Here is a 20,465-nt window from a genome sequence, read left to right as displayed (position 1 = left end):
TTGAACACTTTCATCTCGTTTCAACAAAACCGTGATAATATTGATAATCGTGATAATTTTAGTCACTATAATCGTGATATTAAATTTTCATACCGTCCCATCCCTACACTGAAGTCATATGGGATGTTTGATTGGATGGAGAGACAAAAAAGTTAATAATTACAATAATTATTATATAATTGGAGTTCTTTCATTACATAATGTATAGCATTATTATTTATACATTTTATTTATTTTAAGTATTTTATTATTTATTTTAAAAAATTATTCAATTACAATTGTTTCATATTTTTTTAAGAAGTCTCTTATTTATTGGATTTATTCCTGTGATTGCAAAGCTGAATTTCCAGTGTGACATGATCCTTGAGAAATCATTTTAATATGCTGATTTCCAGCTCTAAAAAACATTTCCATTTATTATCAATGATGAAAAAAAAACGGTTGTTCTGCTTAATATTTTAAGAAATTGGGGGTGGTAGGGGAGTTACCCCTGACAGACCAGAGAAAGCTGACCAGATCCGGGATAGTCCGTCTCTGCCGTTGGCGGTGCCAGCGCGGTGCCAGCGCGGTGCCAGCGCGGTAGTGAACCATGAAGTGGAAATCCTGGAGCGCGAGGAACCATCGGGTCACCCGAGCATTGGTTTCTTTGGCCCTGGACATCCATTGTAGGGCCGCATGGTCGGTGAACAGTGTGAACTTCCTTCCTAACAGGTAGTGGCGCAGCTCCAGGATAGCCCACTTCACGGCGAGCGCTTCCCTTTCCACGGCCGCGTAGTTCTTCTCGGCCGCCGTCAGCTTCCTGCTGATGAATAAAACAGGATGTTCCTCACCTCCCTGGAGCTGGGACAGGACGGCTCCTAATCCTGATTCCGAGGCATCTGTTTGCAATAGGAAGGGGCAGCTGAAATCCGGGGCGCTGAGGACCGGTTCGGAGGTCAGCGCCTGTTTTATCCGGCGAAATGCCTTGTCTGCCTCGTGGCTCCACATTACTTGTTCGGGCTGCCCCTTCCTAGTCAGGTCTGTCAGAGGGGCGGCTATGGAAAAGAAGTTGAGGATGAAACAGCGATAGTACCCCGCCAACCCCAGAAAGGCTCGTACCTGAGTCTTCGTATTGGGCCAGGGAGCCGCCTGCACCGCCTCGACCTTCCTTTCTTGAGGTTTGATCAGTCCCCGGCCCACCTGGAATCCCAGATACCTCGCTTCGAACAGGGCCAGGTGACATTTTCGGGGGTTGGCGGTTAGTCCAGCCATCGAACTCCGATACTTCATTGAGGCGGCGGAAGTCATTACAAAACCGGAGGGTGCCATCGGGTTTTGGGACCAGGACGATTGGGCTGGACCACGGGCTGCGGGAAGGTTCAATTACCCCCAACTTCAGCATGTGTTGGATCTCTTCCTCAATAGCGCGCCGGCGAGCCTCTGGGATCCGGTAGGGCCGCTGTCTAATGATGACTCCTGGTGGTGACTTGATGTCATGTTGGACGGTACTGGTCTGCCCAGGGAGGTCGGAGAACACATCGGAGAACTGACCGACCAGGTGCTGCCACTCCGCTTTCTGTCCGGCAGACAGATCCGGGTTCATGTCCACGGTCACTGGTTCCACAGCGGCGAGGGCAGCGGCTTGGTCCCGGGTTCCTATCCACTGCTTGAGCAGGTTAATATGATACAACTGTGTGGGGTTTTGTCTTCCAGGTTGGCGTACCCGATACGTCACTGGTCCCATCTTTTCTATGACCGTGTAGGGCCCTTGCCAGGTGGCCAGAAACTTACACACCGCTGTGGGTACCAGGACCATCACGCGATCCCCCGTCTGGAACTCCCTTGGCTGGGCCGGCCGGTCATAATGTCGTTGTTGAGCCTGTTGTGCTTTGGTCATGTGGTCCCGGACTAATGGCATTATGTGATCGATCCTCTGCTGCATTTCGGTGATGTGTTCGATGACGGAACGTTGGGGAGAGGGTTGCTGTTGCTCCCAAGCCTCCCTGGCGACATCCAATAGCCCCCTTGGCTGTCGGCCGAACAGCAACTCAAATGGGGTGAAGCCGGTGGACGCTTGGGGGACTTCTCGGACTCCGAAAAGGACGTATGGTAGCATCAGATCCCAGTCGCGCTTGTCTTCTGCTGCCACCCGTCGCAGCATCTGCTTAAGGGTTTTATTAAAGCACTCGGTCAGTCCATCCGTCTGGGGGTGGTACACTGACGTCCTTAGTTGCTTCACCCTGAGTAAGCGGCAGAGGTCGGCCATTAGCCGGGACATGAACGGGGTCCCCTGATCGGTCAGTATCTCCGCTGGGATGCCGACTCAGCTCAAGAATAGGAACAGCTCGTGCACGATGTTCTTGGCCGTGGTTTTTCGAAGGGGCACGGCTTCCGGATACCTGGTGGCATAGTCGACCATCACCAGGATGTGTTCGTGTCCCCGGGCTGACTTTGGCAACGGCCCCACCAGATCCATCCCGATGCGCTCGAAGGGCACTCATATGATCGGCAGCGGAATGAGCGGGGTGAAGGGAGGTGGCTTAGGCGAAGTCTTCTGGCACATGGGGCAGGCTTGACAAAACTGCTTGACTTCGGCGTCCAACCCTGGCCAATGGAACCGGTCGTGAATGCGCTGAGCCGTGTTTGCTGCCCCCAGATGTCCAGCCATGGGGTGTGTGTGGGCCAGCTGCAGAACCATCTCCGTTTTCGACCGGGGCACCACCAATAACCGGGCAACCCAAAAGAGCAGACCGTTCTCCACAATGAAGTGCGGGAGAGGATGTGGTTTTGGCCGGACATCCTTGCCCTCCAGCGTGCACACTTGGGCCCAGCAGTGTTTCAGCCTGTCATCTTCATGCTGAGCTCGGCCAAACGAGCCCCCTCCCATGACCTGTTGATAGACGTCATAGAACAGATTATTAGTTTGGGAGGGGGACTTCTCTCCCGCTGTCTGAAGCCAGTAGAACAGGGCGGCATGGCTTCTGTTGGGTGCGCCGCCCTTGACGGGCCCCTCTAGGGCTGGCAGGCTGGGTTGCGGTGGCCAACAAGGTCTCAAAGCCCGGCCAATCTCTCCCGAGTAGCACTGGCCCTGGCAAGTCTCTCACTATTCCGACTTCTATTGGCCAGGACCCTGGGGCGGCAGAAATAGTGACGCCGTGGGCAGGGACCTGTCGCGTGTCTCCGTGTACACAGGTAATCGGGAACTGGGCTTTACTGTCACTCCAAGGCGGGAGGACGTGGGTTTGGACCAAGCTCACGGCACTTCCGGAGTCCAACAGGGCCTTGAAGGGATGGCCGTTGATTTTCACCATGGCCTCTGGGGCTCCCACCGGTAGGTTCTGATGTAGAATACAGCCTGCCAGCCAGGTCTGCGCGGGAGTCGAAGTGGGTTCCGTGGGCATCGGCTCATCCCAGGGACCAGGGCCCGTCGGCCTGCTCAGGGGTTGAAGGAGGCCCTCCGGCGCGTGTTGTCCCTGGACCACCCTCCGGGGAAACGGCGGCGCTCGCTCTCCCACTTCCCGGCTTCGGGCCGCCTCGGCCAGCTCCACTGCCTCCACCAGCTCTAGGGTTGTCCTGGGGTTCCTCATGGTTCTCTGTGCTTCTCCCGTGAGCAGTGGAGCAAGGGCTCGCGCCCAGTCATCGCGTTGCCATCCCTCCAGGGTTGCCGTGTTCTCGAACATTTGCAGGTATACTTCTACGTCATCGTGAGCTGACATCTTGGGCAACAGCTGGGCGGCCTGAACCCGGGGGTCTACGACCGGTATGCGTTGGCGGCTGGTGAGGCGGAGGGCGGCAAGCTCCTGTTCCGTCTCACCTTGTCGAGAGGCCAGATGCTCCACAATTTGATGTTGGCGGAGACTCACCTCCGCCAGGCACTGCAGCAATTCATCCATTTGTGGGGAGGAGCGCTCGCCGATCTGGGGAACACAGGGGAAGAGAGAAAAAAAAACAATAATTGTCAGCGGAGATCACTTGTCGGTGTACTTCCACTTGCTTTGCCCGCATTCTCCCCCATCTGTCACGGGGTGGAAGAAACACACGACAAGGAGAGCTCAAAATAAATGCCCCGGAGGGTGGATTTATTAAGAAGAGTGCAGTCAAGGTGAGTAGTGGGCATGCTGAGTGTTCTCGTGCTCTCCGTGCGAGTCTCCCGGTGCTGAGTGCTCGTCTGTGCAGTTTCTCGTGGGTGCTGATCCTGATCGGTCACACACTGGTGTCTGCAGAGAGAGGAGTAAACACAGGCTAGATCTCAGCCGCATTGGAGATATCTGACTCCTCGTTGTGGCATCGAGTATGGCTTATCTGGCCGGCGGCGAACGAGCTTCAGGTGTGGCCGATCAGCTCGTGATGAGGCTCTGCAGGTGCAAGGTGTTCGTTTCCAGGGCAACACTAATCTGTCCTCAGGACGCTCGTCACAATATATATATATATATATATATATATATATATATATATATATATATATATATATATATATATATATATATATATAAACAAATATAGGCATGTGAAAATTAAGTTAAAAACACAGTTAAAATAATATTATATAATATTATATATAAAATTGTTTAAAATGCAAATAGACTTCAATACAAAATATCCATCATCAGATGAAGATTGTCATTATCTGTTCAGTCCTGTAGTGTTTAATGAAGAGGGTGACTGTTCAACCCCTCAAAGTGCATTTGCTCTCTGGAAATAAGAAAAGAGGCTTACACGAGTGAAAGTGTGAAGGTGAGAGGACAATTGAGAGTGACACGGTTTTAATCAATGTTCACATAAAAACCTGCAAGCCTGTATTAACCGGCACATCTGTCATAAATGTCACGAGGACGTTTTGCAACAATGATTGCACTGATGATGATGATGGGGTGCAATGACACAGGGCAGAACTGAGACATATATATGATAGAGGAAATAAACAGAGATGGATTCCATTACAGATAATCATGTCATTTCCAGAACTGTCAACAACTTAATCCCATATCTCAAGAAAGGGATGTGAGATTCTCTCTGCATCAGCTACTCCTTCAGGTTCAGGTCCGCTGTAGAAATAACCTCTCAGTCTCTCAGCATACAGTAGCTGCTAAGTGTAATTGTAAATGACAGTACTGCACATTAAAATCCCTTGATATGTTTGGGCTCTGATGACATACAGTACCAACTCTTGAACCACACGCTGATCCACACTGAAATCTATACTAACTCACTTTTCATGTTTTTGCTGCTATTCTTGTGCCGCTATCATAGAGGTATCGTTAAGGCTTCCATTTCAGTCTTTATATTACCAAAGCTCTTCTACATATCTAAAATATTGTGTTGCATTATATTTAAATACTACCGTCCAAAAGTTGGGGTCAGTAAAATGTCGTGTTTTAAAACGTTTCTTTCTTTTGCTCACCAAGGCTGCATTTTGATCCAAAATACAGAAGAAAAAAAACTGTAGTATTGTAAAATATTATTACAATTTAAAATAAATGTTTATCTATGTAGATATTTTAAAATGTAAATGGGATGGGAAAAGCTGAATTTTCAGCATCATTACTCCACTCTATGCCGAACTGATCCTCAAGAAATAATTAAAGCCTAACATATTTTGTTATGTAACAATGTTTCTGAATTTCTTGATGAATAAAAACTTCAGAAAAGCATTTAGTAAAGCATTCATAATGTTACAAAAAAAAATCTGTCACATTTGATCAATTTAATGTGTTCTTGCTGAATAAAATATGAATAATTCCAAGTTTTTTTATGCCAGTGAGTTAACTTATGTGCTTAATAATTTCTTAATTATTTATTTATTTATTTATTTATTATTATACATTTTGTATTTAATACTATGCATTATTCTTTATTAGTAGGCCCAGAATCTAAGGATTATTTTTTTACATTTTCAAGCTATTGATTTTTTGGGGGAAATCCTGTGAAACCGATTTGAACAGGTGTGTCTTAATGGTAGATAAAAGCATGAATCATATTCTCCAAAATATTTAATAAGCAAACACGTTATTTTATAGAAAAGCACCAATTCTGTGGCAATTGATTTCCTACTGTATGTATCAGTAATTTTACTGTATTTCCCTAATTAGTCCTCAGGTCCTTATAGTTTCCCTAACTGCCTCGTTAGTTCTGTGTATTTCTACAGACGTACACTAGATTATGCCTGCTTGCTGTAGCTGACATGGTTCTTGCAAGTCGTGAAGAAATTAGAAATATGCAAAATTCAGCAACAGACCTCGAATAAGTTCAGAGAACAGATGGTAGACTGCAAGAGATGGTATTTAAGAGGCTATCATTACTTGGAAAAGCACCAGAGAAGAGTGTGTGGAATGTGAGAGAGGGAAATCTCAAGTCATCCATCTCTGAAAATGCTTCACAGTGAAAAGAAACACCAATTAGTTAAAGTTACATGGGCATCTCTTCCCACAAAAAGCAGCTTGCAGCTCTTAGCTGCAAAACTCTGAAATGCTGATAGCTTGCAAAACATACCAAAGAAAGAAGAAAGAAAGGATGACCAGTGAGTGGGAGTGAATCTGTTATTCATTACGGTTCCTTTCATGTCCTATCAGCCCACACAGCTGGAGATGCTGCTCATGAACTGAGCATCACATTTTAAGGTATACATCGATTGAACCCCGAGAGTGCCTTTGCATAGTTACAAGAAAAAAAAGCCCTCCTTTGAATATAAGGAGCTTAAATTACTGAAAGTGATATTGGAAGTATGGTCTGCATGTTTAAAAAGAAAGGATGCTCTGGCCTGTTGTGTATTTCCAACATCTTGAAAGTGTCCTGAATACATCATAAATACAAAAACACTTCTCCTGACAATGCATAAGCAGTTTTATAAGTGCAGAGAATCCAGTGTGTTCTTTGAATGATTTATGACAAATTGCACTAAGGTTTGTGCGATATATCAAATATTTACAATATATTTTGCTGCAATATAAAATTAAGCAAAAAAATGAACATTGAGAATAATTTATAACATTTAGGCCTAACTCGCAATACAAGAGTGTTTTTATAACATCTCTGCAAATAGCAAAAACCCAATAGAGTTGTTAAGTTTGATTCATTTTCTTGAATCTGTTCAAACTATGCATTCAGAGACTCAAATTATATTCTTCCTAGTTAAAGATTAATTGGACATCTCCATGTGGCATGTTTTATGTTTTAGTAAAATTTTTATATAAATATTACTGTGTTTTGTTATATTAGTGGGGAAAAAGAATGCATGTGATTTAGTTGCATTCTGTCTTGTATTCATTGAATAAGTTGCCTTGACTATTTTAACCAGTATTATATTTAACAAAATTTTTTAGCAATAATATACATTTAATAATAATAGGAAAAACACTATCAGTTGATGGATTTGCAAGACTTTGGTATAGATAAAAATGTTTTATCCATATCTGATAATCCTAGATTGCTATGCATTGTGTTAATAAGAAGCATAAGAAGTCATAGTCACAAGAAATGGATGTTGTTCCCTCAACATAAGATCTCGTGGCCATGACATAAATATGTCTTTACCTCGTCAAACTGAAAAGTACCACAACATATCATCAGGTTCCCACTAATTAATATCTCGTGGCCATGACACATTAACAGGTTCCCATGAGTTAATATATCGTGGTCACGACAAAACTAAGTGAACCAAACATGTCCCCTCATGGTCACCATACAACACATTTCAAAGCAGAACCATATGGATTAGCGTGGCATACTGCTGCTCTGTTAAGGGATTTTTTTTTTTAAACTAGCCTCATCTTTCATTATATGACAGTGAGTTTTCTTCCACTCCCCCACACCCATCACAGAACCTCCTGTACAACATTTACTGGTGCATTCAAAGCATTGGCTTGCCTCGAAGCTCAAGGCTAGACCATTCTCCCTAAGCCTTTGACGAAAGCTTTAGGAGAAGCTGTATCAATACTATTGGCATCTGTCAAGGCCATACAAGGTAGAGAAGATGTCAAGCGTCAAGATACAGCAGACTCAAGGTTTAAAACGCAACAATGCCAGCGGTGCTGTGAAGAGCTAGGTAAGTCAATGCGAGCTAATAGCTAGCACTTTCAGTCTGATTAGATTTACCCATTGGAAAGTCGTTACACTAGAAGCTGTGGCTCCAGGGTTTCCCCGCAACCTTATACAAGAGTGCATCAATTATACATATTAGTCATTTGTCAAATAGATTTAAAAAAAAAAAAAAAAAAAAATGTTTTGTTTGCACTTCTGTCTTTTGCTTATGTCTCAAGTGATAATTGATGTCTGTATAAGTGAATTTTAAATTAAGCGCCTCATTTAGAAGAACATTCTGAGTGGTGATGAAATATTCAGTAAAGCATGTCGAGGCTCATAATTGATCATATTAGGAATTGTTAAAAGAAAATGTGGAGGCTAAAGGTTGTTTTCATTAGCATCATTAATTGAAAACAGTCAGAGCATGACACACAAAGGACTGAATTTAATCAAGTACATCGATGGATTCCTCTTTCACATTCAGGGAATTTTCAGTAGGGTTGTCAGGACTTTGAAGAAGTGGTGTAATTTTTAGACCAAGCATTCAGTGGAGCATATCTCTGCATCATGAAATACCATTTGTGGGCCTCTTGACACTCCTGACTTTATTTTTCTGTGGTTTCCACTGCATTTATGGATGAGTGGTCATTTTTCTTGAAGCTGTGATTGAATGGGATTGGCTCAGCTCCCAAAATCCCTTAAGCCTTGGAGCTTGGACAACCAAAATGTTCATAGCCCAGCCAATAAAGTCTCCGGGGTATCAACATTGTGGAGATGAGCCCGGAACCGACCTGAACGGAGCTCTTTGTAGCCAGTGCCAATCACTTTACTCGCATTTGCCATGGCAATCGAACACATACTGACCCCTGAAGCTCAGAAACATTACCGTTTAATTTTATTCACCACATTTTAAACAGCCAAGATTCATCGGGTTAAATCAATGCTTATAAACTGCTAACTTTAGATATGGAGGTCTATTTGAAAGGTACTGCCAGCACCTCTCATTCACATTCCTTGACAGTTGCACACGTACTTCAAAGGTTTGGAGCTGGTATGCCATGACTAGAGTGATAAATAAGAAATAAACTGTGCAGAAAGAAACGTTGGAAACAAAAACACCTAGCATTTCCATTTCATGAGTATGGAGCCCTCAAAAGAACATGGTGATGGTAAAAAAAAAAAAAAAAATTACTTTTGTATTTTTGTAATATCTGTTTTGCCGGCAAATGCAAAGTTTCTCAGACGAAAACCATTGGAATATTTTTTTCCCCATCACCAAGGGTAGCATGCTATGAGGTTCCAAATTCTGCAAGTCACTTGTTTTATTCCTAAAGAATTCTGTTTTGAAGTAATAAAATAAATGATTCTGTGACTTATAATACAGTCACTTCTCACCTACTTATGTTATAATAAGCAGTGTTGGGAAATGTCAATTTAAAAAGCTCAAACAAACCTTTTGTCTACGCTGCCATTCTGGATAGCATGAAGAATAAGATGTAAAAGAAGAAGGTTCAACACTTTCTATTGGTTACTAAAATGAGATTAAGTACAAAAAGTAAATTTGGGATATCTGTGAGTTGTCAGTCAGTAAATGGGAAAACTGGCATTACATATTTTGCTTGTAAATTAAAAAATGTGTTACTTGAATAGTTACTTGAAAAAAATAATCTGAATATGTAACTCACGTTACTAATAATATGTTATTCCAAACACTGAATATCAGTGGTGCAGCTGTTTTGTTAACAATGTTATTTTATTATTATTTTATACTATTAATATATTTACATATTAAAAAGTTAGTTCACCCCAAAATGAAAATTCTGTCATTAATTACTCACCCTCATGTCGTTCTGAACCCGTAAGATCTTCATTCATCTTCAGAAAACAAATGAAGTTATTTGTGATGGAATCAGAGAGCTCTCAGACCCTGCATAGACAGCAACACAACTGTAATGTTCCCAGACCCAGAAACGAAGTAAGGACATCGGTAAAACAGTCCATGTGACGTCAGTGGCTCAACTTTAATTTGGCAAAGCTACAAGGATACTTTTTGTTCCTTTTAATCAAAAATAACAATTTATTTAACAATTCTTCTCCCCTGAGTTACATCTTTTGCCACTTTGGAGAGTACCCAATCATTGTTTACGTTTGATGTATTTACGTATGTATTTACATTTAATGTATTTATTATATTAATGCATTTTTATTTCATTTAGTTACTTATGTAACATTTCTAATTTTTATGTCTGATATATTTTATTTTATTTCAGCTTTTTAGCTAAGAAAAACAACACAGAAGCAACACAACAGAGGCAACAAAAATCTATTTGACATTCAACTATTGCAGATCTATAACATTTTTATTATGCCATGTAACATTTCAAAACTGGCATTCTGCCTGAATATGTATTATTCTTTCGAACTTTTGTCTCTATGAAGCAAGCTCATTAATCTATATAAAGCTTTACAATGCTCTCTCCACAAGGACAGTGTCTTTCACCTGGAACGGCAAGCACCATATATTTCTATTGCTTTTCAGCATATCATCTGACTCAGGTAATAACTATATCTATCACATTGAGTGATCCTTCAACATTTTCCCAGTCATAATGATAGGAATTGGTCCCATGCTTAAGGAGTAACCCAAACTGTGGAGTGTGTATTGATGACGTGGGACAGCAAACTGTCCCACTTCAAGGTGCATCAGGCACGATAATGTACAAAGTGGCCGATCGATATGGCTCGGCAGTGCTTGCTCTTTGCAGTGTCTATAATGTGATGTGTACTCAATCAATAACCTCTTTTGGTTGACAGACAGACTGGTATGGGCCAGGTAATTTTTCTTGTGTGCCGTGCAGGTTAGGCTCAACCACAGTGAAGAAATTACATGACTGTCCCTGGTGACAGGTGACTGAACCGAAGTTAAAGTCCTAGTGGAAGAACATATTCAGAGGGCTGAATGGAAGAGGTGACAGGTGATTAAAACTTGGGACCATAAAGCAAGTAGATGTTTCATGCTCTAGCGGGTTTGGCTGGATTTTTTTCACCAGGTCTTTCCTATTGAACATCTTTAAATGGAAAGATCTGGGTTGAAAAAAGATAGCATGTTCAAAGCTGCTTGCTCAGGCTGGGTTTGGTGGGACCAAAGGCTTTTGAGCTTGTCAGAGCAGACAGTGAGACTTATGTCCACATAAGCAGAGGCTGAAGTGGAATTTCTTTTATTTATTTGCTCTCCTCATTCATATTCCGATGACACAAACCAGTCTGAGAAACCACAGGGAATATTTACATTAGCCCTTTGATTATTTGTTTCAGTCTTGGAAAACGCTTGGTTACATATTGAACACTGAACGGGAGACAAAATAACTTGAATATTCACCAAAATTAGTATTATATTTTCTGTTTATTTATAGAATTTGTCTTATGGTGTGTGTGTGCATGTGTGTGGTTCAGGTACCTAGTATTCAAATTGGGGGGGGGGGGGGGATTGGGGGCTGGTAGAGGGGCAGAGGGGCATGTTGTCATAATTAAAAACAGATGCAAAAAAAAAATATATATATATATGTAAAAATCCCAAATAGATTTATTATTTAAAATACAAAAACCGTTCATTCAAGTGCTCTGAATCATTCACTCTTTACTTTTATTGTTCCATTAACATTACTGAGACAGACGGCCTATATTATGACTTACTGTAATGCACAAATCTAATATAATGTTACACATCCAATATTTTTCCCCAACAGATCCCCAAACGTTCATTTAAGACATTTAAGATTATGTTTGTGACCACTTTAAATACAAGAACCAAGAAGCGAGTGGAGAAAAGGTACTCCTCTCATAAAACGTAGATAAAAAGATGATTTTAGATGTTTAATTAATATTTGGAGCATTTGGATCACTAGACAAGGGCTTAATGAACAAACTTTTGTGAAAACCTCAAATTCCACCAAAATTGACATTTTTACACTTTTTATGGCTGTACAGCTCAAAATTAGCCAGTGCACATTCTGACTCATTTTGCCAGCAACAGTCATATATTTATTTTTGTGTGTTTTTACTGTGTTGTGCATTTTAATCAATCACTTGTGATTCTGTTGAATTTATGAACACAGCAGCCAATCAGAGATGTTATCACTGAAACCTCAGAGTTTTGTTCAAGGCACACTGACTTTTGTTTGCACTGACTTTCATTCGATTAAAAATGTATTTTACTTAGACAAAATGTACATTTTGAGTCAAGCAAATGTTTTCTTTGAGACTAAATTTTAGTTGCCATTAAAAACCTTTGTTAACACCATTGTCTTCTGTAGTTTTGTTAACATTGCCCCAATGCCAGGTCTTTTCAGAGGCATGTATTCCTTTTTGTTATACTTATCTTTGCACCACAGGACAAAACATTTAATCCCAAAGCTCATGTAACACATTTTATAGATGTATTGGAAGCTGCTGGATGAGCTTTTGTAATAGACAAAACAACTGCAGGCAATGTGTGTCCTCCTAGTCAATGATGTTAATGGACGGGCAGAAGCGAGCAACCTTGCAAGCTGTTCATGGGTCAGAAAGTGAGGACCAAGGGGTCCTTCCTATAGGAATTATCCCAATGAAGCCGCAAAGCATACATGGATGTGTGCCGTAACTTATGTCTTTAACAACTCCCACTTCATTTAAGTTAATGCAGTCCACTTCTAAAGGATTCACGGAAATAGGGTCAGACATTTTGATCCATATTCATTTGACCCCTCTCCCTGTAATGTTGCCTGTGGGTATGTGATTTTCAATGCAGCTCCTGCTGTTTGGGAGGTGCTAGCCTGTGACTGATTGATAGAAAGAGTTAGGGCGGGAGGTTAAATAAAATTTATGACTTTAGTAGCTAAATGAATTCCACATCACAGTGTGTATGGACAAGTACATGCAGTGCAGATAAAGGACACATCACTATTGCTGTAATCCGGAACGGAACTGAAGTTGCTCAGAAGTGAAGATGTGAGATGGCACTCAGTGTCCTCGGAACACCATGACTTCACACTTCTTCAGAAAATCCATGCTTGACTAATGGGACATGCTACTAATAGGTTTCTACCGAGTGCTCATTATAATACTTCCTGAACCGCAAGTGCTCTTGCTTTACAAAATGTAGAACAGCGGGAACTCTGTGGACTGAGATTAAACGCATCGGCTCATTTCATGGACAGATCTTTGGACTTGACCATGCTTTATATTATGGTTTAACCATGTATGCGGTGGGCTTGTTATATTGGACAGATTCAGTGTTTTAAACGAGTGGTTACTTAAGCCGCTCCCTTTATGACATCACTATCACTTTATTCACCACTGCACATATGCAGTATCATTTGCATTAATGGTGCAAGCAACGTCTATAGTAGAACTTAACACAGAAGGGACTAAGGGATTGATAAGCAAATTAAAACATCCTATACTCTACACTACTGTTCAAAAGTTCAAAAAAAAAATTATATATATATATATATATATATATATATATATATATATATATATTAGCAGCCATTACTCCAGTCTTTAGTGTCACATGATCCTTCATAAATCTATACTATCAATTTTGATTAATTTAATGCACCCTTGCTGAATAAAAGTATTTATTCCTATAAAATAAAAATAAAAATCTTACTTTTGAACAGTAGTTATGAAAATATTTTTTACATCAAGGTGAATGTCAAGTGAATAAAATAATCATTATTAAAGTGATAGTTCAACTAACTACCCTTTTTTTTCATATTTTATGTTCAACAGAAGAAAGAAACTCATTGTAACAGCTTGTGGTCGAGTAAATGATGACAGCCTTTTTCATTTTTGGGTAAACTGTCTCTTTAATCGGTCACACTTTATTTTAAGGTCCAATTCTTGTATATTAACAAACCATTAACTATGACTTTACCTCAATAAACTCCTAATTTGCTGATGTTTAATAGTTAGTAAGGTTGTTGGTACAATCAGGTATTGGGTGGGATTAGGGATGTAGAACATGGGCATGCACAATATGTGTTTTATAATAAACATCCAATATGTTATTAATAGAAATGTTTATAAGCAACTAATAAATAGTGAGAACTGGTCCCTATACTATAATGTTAACTTTTAATTAAATGATTGCCAACCATTCTGTGGAAAGTTGAAATACCTATATTGAAACTTGCTGTTGATTGCATTAGTAACACAGCCACAATTTCAATGTAGTCCTGACAGAATTCTACAAAGGAAAGAAAGTGTTCACTCATCTGACACGTCAAGGTCAGAGAAAGTTATGCACTCTTCAGAATCACCAGAACTGTGCTAGTGATGATTGAGAGATGTCTCTCCTACTAAATATCAATCTTACTCTCATTTATAAAAGGCCCTAGATCTGTAATGGAAGATTTGATTAATCAGCCCTAATATTCCTAGAGACCTTCTCTTGACCGTCATCAGAATAACAGCCACCTTTTATCAGCTGCTATTTTGACCTCTAGAGATTAGTTAGACATTTATTGAATATGGTTTTGCATTAGCAGAGTTAAAACAGGAAAGAAATGGGTAACACTTTAAGGTGTCCTTGTCACAAGTTACATGTATAATAACAATAAATTATGTATAGTTACATGCAAGTAACCAAGCCACACCCACACAGTATGACACCTTAAAATAAGGTATAACCAAGAAATGCAACAAATGTAAAAAAAAAAAAAAAACAATTTTACAATACTTAACAATATTCTTATGTTAAAAGTGTAAAGGGTAACAATAGGATTATGTTAAATGTTATTCAATGAAATACATTTTCTACAAAAAATTGCATTTTTATATAGTAATTTTTATTAGTAATACGTATAGTAAGACATATATTTCTGAATATTCTGATCAATATAATATGGCTATTTATTTTTCAAATACAGTAGCAAAGCAAGTAAATATTACTTGTACAGAAAATTGTGTCCTGCAGTTTCACAGCTGTACAGAGCACTGGCTTATGTAATAAACTCATGGTACACCGCAGGAAATGGAATATTAGTATGCAGTGTTACATTGGCCAGGAATCTATTTTTTGTAAAAGAAGATAAATTAGATATATGAGACACTTAGCAACTGATTTAGCATTTCAAATTTGCAAAAGGATCCAGAAATTCTTGAGATGTTTAATCATATATGACATTATTTGAATTTGCTGCTCGTTCAGTAGCTATGCTCTGTTTGTTTGTACATCATCACAATCTCACAACACTTCTGAAGATGCAGGAGATTACAAAGCTATATTAGATAAAGAACATTATGGCAGTACATCAGGTGGCGTGTCCATGTGACAAGTTACGTATGACCAAACCCCTATTTTACTTGATTGCCAGACAATAAAGAATGGAACAGTCATTGAGGGAACAAAGAATTTGCCATGTCTTTAAAAAAGCAAGATATCTTTTTTTTTTTTTACAGGTGGCCAGTGGTGCACATTAAATGAACTATTCCCAGCAGATAGGGTGCAGTGAGAAATACATGGGTGAAGGCATAGCTGTTGTCTTCGACCTGCTTAGATTGGAAAAGCTCAACCTGCACTTGGTCAATAGTGGCAGGAAGGTCTGCTCACGCTTGATCCTCCCACTCATTCATTTACTGAAGCCATTTATGGGCAGAGTGCTTTTTCACTTCATTCATGCTCTTGTTTGATATTCATGCCATATGCTCCCCTTTAACACATGTAATCAAAGAAAATGGGATGCTATTTTTGTATTGGCTTTATTTATGCCCTTATTTTTATGGTTTCCGATCCCACCTACGACATACAAACAAAACACGCACGCAATCTGACTCCTTTAATCATAACAAAATTAATTTACTGTGTTTTTATGCTATCACTTTTTTTCAGAGCTGTTCTACTACCAATTGTTCTTGATGCTTGAGATGCACAAGAAGATGCATGCAAAAGAAAGTTTAGTGATTGCTTTTGAGGATGTAAATGCTAAAATCAAGACAAATAATGTCAGACTATTTTTAAGCTTTAATCTTGTTGCCAACGATATTTAATTACAAAGAAAATGGATCCTTAAATAACATAAAACTAATCAAATTTTAGTAGAAAATTAAATAGAAAGTAATGTTAACTTTCTATTTAGTTTTCCACTAAAATGGATTTGCCTTGTATTTTAATGGATCCTTAAAAACATTATTTTAAGAAAATAAGATTGTGTGTGTGTGTGTGTGTGTGTGTGTGTGTGTGTGTGTGTGTGTGTGTGTGTGTGTGTGTGTGTGTGTGTGTGTGTGTGTGTGTGAAGACAGAGACAGAAAGGCTTTGTGCTCACAATTTAACTCCTTCCCTGCCAACATATTTTTTTAAAAGTTGCCAGCCTTTAAAAAAAAAAAAAAAAAAAGTTTTATTCTAGCTTAAAGCATTCTTTTTTTAGCAACACTTGATTATATGTAGGCTCATAAAAACTACTTCGGGATAATATTCAGTACAATTATCAAAGCATAAATCCAGTAAAGCTTGCACAACCATATACCACTTCCTGGATCATCATTTTACTCCATAACATTAAGATGTTTTCATTTATATGCTGTCTATTTCTGATGATCGCATTATTTACCAATATGTATCTGTTTACATAATAGATTGCTAGTTTTTCCGTCCTGTTCAAATGTTTTTTTTTTTGTTTGGGAGGTTTTGTACTCATTCAGAAGATGTGTAATAGTGCCCCTGAGTGTATAACAGTGAAAACACGAAAAGCCATAAAAACTTGTCTGGAGAATGAGTTAAATAAACATATTGTTGCAAGTTTACTTTAGCACTGCACAAAATTTTGTGTCAATTTTCCATAATGAACCAAGAAAATTCATATTGATATTGATTGCATTTTTTTTCTCTTGCAGATATTGGCCATCATATCCATTCTGTTCATCGTTCTTTCAACTGTTGCACTTTCCCTGAACACCTTGCCTGAACTGCAAGTGACAGATGAATTTGGCCAGGCCAATGACAATCCTCAACTCGCTCACGTTGAAGCCGTGTGTATTGCATGGTTTACAATGGAGTATCTCCTGCGCTTCCTGTCATCTCCAAACAAGTGGAAATTCTTCAAAGGGCCACTAAATGTCATTGACTTATTAGCTATATTACCCTACTATGTTACTATATTTTTGACCGAGTCAAACAAAAGCGTGCTGCAGTTCCAGAACGTGAGGAGGGTGGTGCAGATATTCCGTATCATGAGAATATTGAGGATTCTGAAGTTGGCAAGACATTCAACAGGACTGCAGTCTCTTGGATTCACCCTGAGGCGCAGCTACAATGAGCTCGGCTTACTCATACTGTTTTTAGCTATGGGAATCATGATATTCTCCAGTTTGGTCTTTTTTGCAGAGAAGGATGAGGATGCAACCAAATTTACAAGTATCCCAGCTTCATTTTGGTGGGCTACAATCACCATGACCACAGTGGGCTATGGAGATATTTACCCACAGACTCTGCTTGGCAAAATAGTTGGAGGACTTTGCTGCATTGCTGGTGTTTTGGTCATTGCCTTACCCATCCCTATTATTGTGAATAACTTCTCTGAGTTCTACAAGGAGCAGAAACGACAGGAGAAAGCCATCAAGAGAAGAGAGGCCTTAGAACGAGCCAAGAGAAATGGCAGCATTGTATCAATGAACCTGAAAGATGCCTTCGCACGAAGTATGGAGCTAATGGACGTCACCGTGGACAAAAGTGATGATAAACAGCCAATGGACAACCACCTTTCTCCGAGCCGGTGGGGTGTTCCACAGCGCACATCCTCGGATACCAGTCTCAGATCCTTTGACAAAAAGTTTCCCGACTGCGGCCCAAACAGCTCACGGGAATATGTGAGAACACCGAGTCCACAGCATCTGAATGCTCAGAAGCTGGAGGAAATGTATAATCAGATGACAAAGACACAGTCCTTCTCGGATCTCAACACAATCAACAGCACACAACCTCCAGCTGTGTCAAACCATGAGATAGAGTTGGAGATGAAGGAAGTCCCAATGGCCACTGAACGGCAACCCAAAGAAAGAGCAATCACCGATGTCAGGAGCATATCGAGCATTGACAGCTTTGCGAGCTGCACTGCTGAGTTTGGACAGGGTGAGAAGGCATCCACCCCTTCTTATACAGCAGAGCAGATTCAGCAAAGGCAATCAAAAGTACCTCCAAAACTTCACCTCAGCCAGCTAACACCCTCCGACATGAGTCTGGAGGAGAACTCTGACACTCTCAACCAAGACATTGACAAGCCACCGGATGATGAGAGCTTCAGCGAGGTCATAGAGAACGTCAGAAGCTCCATTCGAGGCACAAATCCAATGAAGTCTAAGGGCCTCAAAGTCAACTTCATCGAAACACCAGAGGATGCTCCTTTGACACCGCCCAATACATCTTCTCCACAGGACATCAACAATAGTCTTCTGGAAGACGACTCCCCGGAGGGAGAGTGCTCTCCTCTTTGTTCAGATTCGGAAATGCTGGGTAGTATCCCAGTGAAAGTCTTGGTTCTTTCTCCAAAGATGCTAGTTGATGGATACCATCCTGGGGAGACGGCACTGCTTCTGGGGAACCTGGAGGAACAGGATTATCATGAGGAACAGAACCAAATGGAAGTGGCTTCTGCAGCCATCTCCTCGCCCAAACTAGCAGCACAGAACTGCACTCAAGTGGTAGTCGGTGGTAATGGGGAGGAAAAGCCAGACTCTAACCAAAGTGAACACAAGGTCGAGAACCACATGTTTACGCCGGAGATCCATTTAATGCCAGGGGATGGCAATCACTCGCCATCTTGCGAAACCAGTATGTGACTGTGGCTTGAGATTTCAGACAAAGTGGAGCGCACTGGTGGAGAAGGGTCACGCAGATGTGGTCTGAAAGATATTTTTGCATGGCATGAAAAGTCCCTTGTAATTGTGTCATTGTTAGTAATAACTCAAAAGAGACTGCAGTTTCTTGCAGATGAGACCTGGAAGATGCGAGTGCAAACGAGAGGCTTGTTTAGAATGTATTTACACAACAATGAGGACATTGTTGACCTACCTGTACATTTTACCTTTTCACTTTCACTATTATTTTTTAGAGACAATCGGAACCATAGGGGGACAGATCTACAAGAGCATGTATATTACAAAGCTGTTTTACGGTGCTTAGTTTGCTGAGAGCACTCCACGGTAAATTTAAAGACTACAACAATGAAAATGCACATAGCCACAGAGGGCATAGTAGATGTAAGAAGGGTTTTTGTTAGCCTTTTTTCTGTTTTAAAGAGGGAATTTTCATCAAAGACTGTGAAAAGTGAGCTGCAAAGTAGCGACGTATTGAAACATATCATGACTTTCTGTAGAAATGCAATGTGTACCTAATGCAGATGTGTTTGTGTTTTAGGAATGGTCTATAATGTTGCATATTTATTTGGGGGTTTTATTTTGTTTTATTTATTTATTTTTATTTTTGGTAAGGTATTCAAATTAGCAGCATCAAATCTCTAATTAATGACCAGATGAACTGCACCACTCTCTTCTTGATATCAGAGTTACATATACACCTGTAGTTGGCCAAATGAGAATAGCAATCAGATAATATACTGTAGCTGTAAATGCTAATTATATATTGACTATTATGTATCGCAATAGCGAGCGAAACCTGAATAAAGTTAGATTTCAACATTCAAAAAAAAGTTTTAGGTTTAAACATATATCATACAAACAAATGGGTATAGGCAGGTATGTATGTCTTAACTTATCTTTACATACTCAAATATTCAATAGCACAGCAAACAGTCAGTTTAAGAAAAACTAGTCTACATAGTGGTATTAGAATAAATTAACAATTAAATTAGTGGTTCTGGTCATTTAAACCTACAAATGTTCTTCACGTATTTCCATGTTAAAACTCAAAAACCCAGTCATCTTAGTAATGCTATATATACTTGTCAAAAGGACCAAAACACAAACTATGTTTTAATTTACATACAGACATAAAACTTAATAATTTTCTTCATTTGACGAGAGTACAGTAGTGTAAATGCCACTACAGTTTTAATTTTTCACATGAGTCGTTTCATTATTATTCATATTTCACCATATCTCTATCATTCAGATGCCTGACCTTTGAGTCATTTCTTAAACTCACATTTGTCTGGTTTTACAGAGTATTCAAGAATACCTTGTTCTCTTTTTGAGTTATGTATTACCATCTGGCCGACAAGTTTTCCTGTCACATGAGCGAATATCTGTTTTGTGTTGCCTTTATTCCAAGATTGCTGGAAATGTATGTATATTACTTGCTTTAGCATGGCAGTTGGCTGATTGTTCAAAATGTGCATTGTGTTTGGAGAAATCACACAATCTGAATTGTGAAAAAGAAGAGAAGGAGGTGGAGGAGGAGAAGGAATTCAAGACTTCAGCTTGTTCTGGCGGTTACGCTATGGTGGAAAGTGAAATACAGCATACTGCAATCT

General features: G+C 40.1%; 1 protein-coding gene across 1 annotated transcript in view; it reads left to right on the top strand.

Moving 5' to 3' along the window:
* kcnb2b (potassium voltage-gated channel subfamily B member 2b) overlaps nt 1–20,183 on the top strand; it is a 123,042-nt gene extending 102,859 nt beyond the window's left edge. Inside the window, exon 3 of the mRNA XM_059524485.1 lies at nt 16,873–20,183. Within this exon, the coding sequence (XP_059380468.1) occupies nt 16,873–18,813 (1,941 nt within the window). The 3' untranslated portion in view covers nt 18,814–20,183. The remainder of the gene's footprint in view (nt 1–16,872) is intronic.
* Nucleotides 20,184–20,465: the final 282 nt, after the last annotated feature.

Source organism: Carassius carassius, chromosome 35, assembly GCF_963082965.1.
Source record: "Carassius carassius chromosome 35, fCarCar2.1, whole genome shotgun sequence".
Lineage (NCBI taxonomy): Eukaryota > Metazoa > Chordata > Actinopteri > Cypriniformes > Cyprinidae > Carassius > Carassius carassius.
Note: the sequence above shows the minus strand (reverse complement) of the source record. Positions and strands in the feature narration are given on the sequence as shown.